General features: G+C 36.8%; 1 protein-coding gene across 1 annotated transcript; it reads left to right on the forward strand.

Moving 5' to 3' along the window:
• LOC109836157 (probable beta-1,4-xylosyltransferase IRX9H) lies at nt 1–6482 on the forward strand (the record flags this gene model as incomplete). Its single annotated transcript, XM_020404042.1, has 4 exons — nt 1–398; nt 1188–1437; nt 4957–5164; nt 6072–6482. Coding segments are annotated over 3 exons (849 nt in total), but the record flags the coding sequence as incomplete, so codon positions are not given.

Below are 7774 nucleotides of genomic sequence, written 5' to 3' on the forward strand. Positions count from 1 at the left end.
CCCACCTACAACCGCGGTCTTCAGGCCTACTACTTGACAAGGCTAGGGCAGACGCTGAGGCTGGTTCCTCCTCCTCTTCTCTGGATCGTTGTGGAGATGGAATCCGCTTCCATGGAGACTGCCGACTTACTGAGGAGGTCTGGGGTCATGTACAGGCATCTCGTCTGCTGCGACACGGCGAAGAGGAAGAAGAAGAAGAAGAATAGCAATAATAATAAGAATGAGGAGGAGGAGGAGGAGGAGGGTTGTAGTACGGAGGACACCAAGGACAGAGGGGTCCATCAGAGGAACACCGCCCTCCATCACATCCGACGCCATCTTCTTGATGGCATCGTCTACTTCGCTGATGACGACAACATCTATTCCCTCCAGTTGTTCCACCACCTCAGGAGCATCAGGTGCCCTCCCACTGCTACTCCTAACACCACCTCTTCTTTTATTTAAGATAGGCGAGAGCGGTCCTAAATTCTTTTGGAATACATACATATACTCGTTAGGGGCAACTATTAGTGCCGGTCATCCTGTTGTGAGGAACACGGTGCTATGTAACTTTTCAAATCAGAAATGGACTCAGGCAGTAAGGTATGCTTGGTGGAGTTGTCTCACCAGATAGAGACCTGATCGGTAAAAGGGTAAAGAGGGAATATATTGATTCTTCAAAGTTTAAGAGATTGTATCAAATGCTGGGAGTGAGCTTCTATCGCCACTTTTTAGAAAGATGAGAGGAATGCTAGTTGTGGATGTGAACCTCGTGAATTTTTCATTAACAGACATAAGCCATGTTTCAAGCTTGCACGAAGCTTAGTCTAGCTTTAGTATATCTATATACATTCCGTATTGAGAGAATAGCAGAGACATGGCTGATCTTGTGTACTAAGAGTGTGGACCAAAAGAATGTTAACAGAGGACGATGGGACTAAATAAATGCGGTGTTCTTTCCACAATTTGTTTAAAGATTAATCACATCGACGAACATAAGATACACACATGGTTCAATCCATGATGGGAACTATAGGTTTGCAGTCTTCTGCAGCCAGGCAATAACTTTAGTTGCTTAGTCATATCCATTATTTATTTCACACTATCTTCAGATTGGTACTATCATTCAAGAATCTTTTGAATCTCTGCTTTTATGTATGCACTTTTCTTCTCAAATTGTTGATGCAATTTCATATTATATTTGGCAGGAGATTTGGCGCTTGGGCTGTTGCCATGCTTGCACAAAGCAAAAACAAGGCAACACTTGAAGGTCCAGTATGCAATGGAAGCCAGGTGATTGGGTGGCATACGAATGAAAAAAGTAAGAGACTTAGAAGGTTTCATGTTGATATGTCAGGCTTCGCATTCAACAGCACCATACTTTGGGACCCAAAGAGGTGGCAGCGTCCAACATCAGATGCAATCAGACAACTGGACACAGTAAAAGAAGGATTTCAAGTACTCCTCATTTCCTTTAGCTTTGATATATTAGTTATGCATGATATACTTTTTTTTTATTTCATCTAGTGATGGAAACTTGTGACAAACTGGATTACTTGCAAATCAGAAAGAGGGTATTAGTGATGGAAACTTGTTACAAAATGGAATCCTTGTAAATCAGAAAAGAGGGTATTAGTTTATACATTATATACTTCTTTTGATTTCATTTAGCGATGGAAACCTGTCACAAAATGGATTCCTTGTAAATCAGAAATGAGGGTATTAGTTTATACATGATATACTTCTTTTGACTTCATTTGGTGATGGAAACTTGTCCCAAAATGGATTCCTTGTAAATAGTTGGTTATGTTTTGGATAGAAAAATAAATAAAACCAATGAACTAAAAATTTATTTACCCTTATTCTATGCAATGCCGTGTTGGAAACATTGAATGATATGAGAACATCGGAAGATATTCATGGAGGGAGAAAAATTCATTATTACAAAGCACACTAGTTCCAATTTATATGATAGGTTGGACTTGAAAGAGTCATAAGTTAAAATTGTGTCTAATACAGATTGGTGTTACTTCTTTCTATGCACATCATAGAGGTTCAGATTTAATAATTGTAATGCCTTTTTGTGACAAGATCTATGTATGAAGATAGTCGGAGGAAGGTAGGAACAGAAAAAAAATTGGTTGAACCTAAAAGAGTTGTAAATACCAATGTTTAAAAAAGTGGAAGCGCAAGGCGAAGTGCTAGACCCTTTGATGAAGCGAGGCGTAAGCTTCATCGCGTGAAGCACAAGCTTCATGAGTTTAAAAAATATTATTTTTAAATTTGTAAAAATTATGAAAATATAATATATAGTGGCGTAATAGTTACAAATATATAGTTATATACATTCATGTCCTGATTAGTAAGTATTAAATATGTCAAGTATAGAAATGAATCATAATAAACTAAGCTACATGCATAACACATATATTTTATTTATACTCACATACTCATATTGAAAATATATAGGGCATTTCAATGTTGGTCAAAGATCATTTTATGTCCTGCTATCTTGTCTTAAGTGTGCTTCAAAATAAAAGCGCCCTATAAAGCGCAAAACGCACACTTCAATTATGCTATTATGCTTTATGCAATGAGGCGTAAGCTTCAAGGGATAAATAGCTTTACTCTTGAGTTTTGACGTGTTTACCCTTCAATAAGTTGTGAAGCAAGTTTCGAAGTGAGTTTCAAAAAGCTTTTTCAAACATTGATAAATACTCCTTATGATGCCTTGACATTTTAATATAATTATATTGTACAAATTGGTATTATTTCTTCAGTATGAAGTGCATAGCAAATGCAAATTTGATCATTTCAAGGGCTTGTTGAAGAAAGATTCTGGCTTACAAGAAAGTGGAAACATATAGAAAAAGTGTAATTATGCGGATTAAAAAGATTGAAGCTGAAAGTTCTAATGTTATGGCTTAGATATTTTTCTTATTGCGATTCAACGGCCTCTAGATTATTCTATAAAGAGAGCTCATTTTAGTATTATCGTGATATAGTCATCTACACGTACCAAGTAAGAAATTTGTTAGGGGTGTCTCAAATCCATTAAATTTAAGTGTCGGGTTGTTTAATAAAAATACATGAGTTGGAATTTTCTTCCACTTTGGAAAAAGAATTAGATGCATACATGGTTGAATATTGGACTCACAACACAAATAGGACTAATCGTTTTGAGTCAGTTTGGTCCAAGTAGATTAGCCTAGTCCATCTTCTTTAATGGGCATGCGTTCTATAGAGCGCAATGGGCCTCTGGTTGATTCTTTGTTTTCTTTGAGAATTTGGTTGCATGGATTAGGACTCAAGAAGACGTGCATATGGCGTTACATATGCAAGTGGCGTTATTCGGATCCATGTTACCTACTTCACTCCTGTCTAATCACTTTTAGGGTCATTTTGAGGAAAATGCAGCCATGCTTTTTATGTGCGTTTTTCTTAAGGTCAGATCTTAAACTAAAGTTCATAAGAACTTTTTGTTAAGCCATCCTGTGGATGACGTATGCCACTTATCTTTATATGTGTATCTTAAATAGTATATTGAGGTGAAATTAAGCAATCTCAGAACTTTTTCTCATGTATCAATATCAATCAGGATGAATTTTATAAACAATCTAATTAAATTATCAAAACCCTGTTTTATAGGTATTTTCTCCCCCTTCAAATCACTTGATCTCTCATCATTAGGCCATTTAAGGTGTGAGAGTAATATGAACGTTGAGGATTATCCATCGAATGGCCCATAACAAAATTCTTGTGAGCCTCGGTTTGAGAACCAACCTCAAAGGACCATTTTCCTGCACATACATGGATATATATAAATGCATTCAGTGAAGAATGGTGATCAGTGGTTATTGGAGGAAATATCTTACAATGTAAGCTTCCCACCTTGAATTGATGTTTCATACAATTAAAAGCGCTCTTAAGGTAAGGTACATGGATGAAAAGTAGTGGAGCTTAGAGACGATTAATCCATCCACACATCAGTTGCAAAATAAACAAATTCAACAATAAAATTTTTGTTACTGTTCGATCTATGGGTAAATGGTCTCTATATTTCAGATCCGGGTATGGTCTCAAACGTGGAGAGTATGATGAACAGTCTTATGCAATAAAGGTTAAAATCATGGAGATTTGAGGGTTGCGTAATGGGAAATTTCCTAATATGACCATTGTTCTTCCATTTTCCTATACATGCGTAAACACTTGCATCAAAATAATGTATCGGTGGATCTGCAAAGTTGGATTAGCTATGTATGTCTAATTAATTCCGAAAGTTTGATTTCTCTAATTGTGATTAATATCTAAAGACAGACACTCTTCCGGGTGGTTTCTCTAATAGTGATTAACATCTAAAGACAGACGTGAAACTCCTACTTCTTTCTTCCTGACGGGTTTGTCTTCTCCTCTCAAATTTCTCTTCTTTCACACCACTGGAGGTATCTGCCTCTCCTCCCCCACTTCTCATCACTAGCAACAGCCTCTGTCTCTGACTTTCACGCTCCCAACTTCTGCCTACCTATCTCTAGTAATTCCAGTATACAGAGGAAAGGGTTTTCTTCTTAGTAATCTAACATTTGTTCAAGCCTCTCTTCCATCACAATGGAAAAGTTGCTTCTATTGTTCATTAGTTTGTTGTGCGCTTTAATTTTGCAGCATCATAGTAGTGCTTGTATATTGAGATTTAAGGATGCTATATAAAATATGAATGAACATTATACCAATATCCTAAAGTAACATGGAAATAGATGACAATTACATTGATTTGGAATGGGGTTCAGTAAGTAATTTAAAAGAAAAGTAAAACCTATACAGTACCAGTTTTCGCTAATTGAAAATAATGTACTGTTGTGAACCTGTGATAGCAGCATTTCATCTCCCATTGATTATTGTTGATGTTGTTTCAGTTTTGCTTTTTTCACCATGTGCTATTTCCTCTTGTGCTGTCTAATCTAACTGTTTAACTACATACAGGAGACAACGTTTATAGAACAGATTGTTGAAGATGAATTTCAAATGGAAGGCATACCCCATAATTGCTCAAAAATTATGAATTGGCATCTCCATCTTGAATCGAGGCATCTTTTTTATCCTAGGGGGTGGGAAGTGTCAAGAAACCTTGATATTGTTAGCTCCCTAAGAAAAGATCTACAATTCGAGCAACGCCCTTCTTGATAAACAGGTTTTATTCTTGTTAACTATTTATTTGCTTAACCTTTTTGCTTTATTTATTTTTCTAGAGGTCTTTTGATAGCCTGTTTGATATGAGTCTGAGTATCGATGAGAAACTGGGATGTTTGGTTGCTCAAATTGTTTTCCTCAGGAAAAAAAGTTGTCTATTTTCTTTATTTTTTTGCAGGCCTACTGGGTGTTCTTAGGTTTTTATATTTCTCATCTTTTTTTTTCTTTTTTTTTCCTTTCTTCTTTTCAAGTGAATTTTTTTTTTTTTGGGGGGGGGGGATTGCTGATTGTAGAGTGTATAGGAAGCTCATCTTGGTTCTTCTACACTAATCAGCTCTATGCCTTCTTCAGCATTATCCAGATCAGTTCCTATCAAATGGGTTTGATGTGGATCTAGATGTCAAGATACCTCTCCAAAATTGAGCTCTCTCATCTTCGTATCACTCCCTTTTCAGTTATTGCAAAAGCCTTGGCATCTAGGACCTAGCCACAGAATCTTAAAGCCTGTTCCTATGTATGCAGACTGCCTTTTGCGGTCATGAAACTTAAAACTCATACAAGTACAACCAAGAATGAATATCAAAATCCTTTGGGACCCATAAACCATCCAGACAAAGAGGTAAACTGATGTGTTTAAAATAGGAAAACTGCCTAAGCCCCGTCTAGGCTCCCGCCTAGGCTCTAGGCACGGGGTCCAGCGCTTAGGCCGCCTGGCGCTTTCTGTAACCTTGCGCATTTCTTATCCTGATTGCATGAAGAGTTGGGTTAGGTCTTGAATGCTTTCAGCGGTTTATTTGGAAAGGTCTCATTTAGTTCAAAATCTCATGTGCCAATTTCGTTTTCTTCTTATAACTAAAGAAAGTTTCTATTTCATACGTGTTGAAAGTTCAATTTTCTTCTGTTCCCAGCACAACCATTGTTTTACATCTGAAACTGGGAATGATCAATAATGATTGAGGATTTCTCATGAAAAAATCAGCCACTGGAGGGAGCAGCTGCTTAGCCACCAGAGTCTTTTGAGTCTTGTCATGTTCCAATTCATTATTTCCTGAGGGTGAACATTCCTTGCTGTGCAAAGCAATACTGGTTTACGTTGTGGATGCATATCAACTGGCGATTATGCAAGAATTAAGAGTACTTCTGTACAAATGTGGGGCCTTCATTTTTGATTTAGGAAGCTGTTAGTTGGCATCGATTTTGTGCTTGATTGAAGATTCTTTATTTCTTTTTTTGATTAACCGTTGCGTTTGTAATTCTTTTTTATTTTTAATATTTAATTGTTTACTCGATTAATTAATTTGAGAATGTATCTTGTCCTCCGTGTATGAAAATTTTCAAATGGCAGATGAGGATGACAAAATTTACTTTGGAGAAACTGTTTGTGGCGATTGGTTTTGGCTCTATTATGTTCCTCGTGTCGGAAAATTTTAACTGAGAATGCGGGTTAAAAACATATAGTTTATTTGTTTGTTTGGAGGAACTGTTTTGATTGGAGTGTTACGATGGTTTGAGATCCTTGAACCCGCATGCTGCTTTGTGCATTAGATCTAAAGATGGTTTTAACTTTTCTTGCTTCCACAAATGAAGCAGTCAGATAATAATAAGAAACCACTGGGTTTAAATCCTAATTCTACTGTAATGTTGTTATGTATGTTGGGTGGTATTATTTGTTTTTAATTAGTTTATCCTACATGATTATGGTTGCCGGTAGGGTTGAACGGGTTTATTTGGGTTATATATGCTTAAGCCTGAAAGAAATGAATTTGAAGGACATCATGCCATGCCATCAGTCTGATCTGAACATCAAGATTGCTGATGGTGTGTTCTCATTGAAGGAAGCATTACATTCGGAGGATGAATAAAAGGGGTTTTCGGTATTTTGCAGGATACGGCCGTGGTCATGAGGCTGGTTAATAATGTCCGTGTTCTTTCCAAGCCAGAGACTTGAGATATGGATTTCTATTTTTATTTTCTTTCCGTATGGTCGTCATGCTATTGCAAAGCTGTAGGCTTCGTACGTTTCTTATGGATGGAAACTCATGGCGCATTAATACCTCCCTTTTTTTTGTTTGAAATTCACTATATATATCATTGAACATCAGCTGACTACTGATGGGTTTTGTGATTCATCTGACACATGGTTGTGGAATACCGTACTGTTGTAGGATACCGTGTTCCGTCTTTTATTGCTATCGTCTGGTTTTCTAGCTTTTGAACGTTGCAGAAAGTTCAGATTTTGAAGAAATTTAGAAGCTTCAGGTTTTGTTAAAAATCAATGGAATTATGTGTCATAGACAATTTTCATATTGAAGCAATCAACTCAATTCTAGTAAGCATAAAAGGAAGTATATTTATTTACATGAGTAGATAGAAGCCAGGACAACAGGCATCCAGGGGGTAGAGTTTTATAGGACGTAGTGATGTTCGAGCATTGATGTTTGTTAATTTTTCATTCTCTTTGACCATTTAATAAATAATAACAATGAAAATATAAGAAGCCGGGTTGTATGAGTTGGGGTGTGGAAGCATTGAGAGGAGATTTTGATGATAAGCAATTTTAGGGAATTTGCAAAGCTCCTGATGCTCACGACATGTTTGAAGGACGTGGCGG

Source organism: Asparagus officinalis, chromosome 4, assembly GCF_001876935.1.
Source record: "Asparagus officinalis chromosome 4, Aspof.V1, whole genome shotgun sequence".
Taxonomy (NCBI): Eukaryota; Viridiplantae; Streptophyta; class Magnoliopsida; order Asparagales; family Asparagaceae; genus Asparagus; species Asparagus officinalis.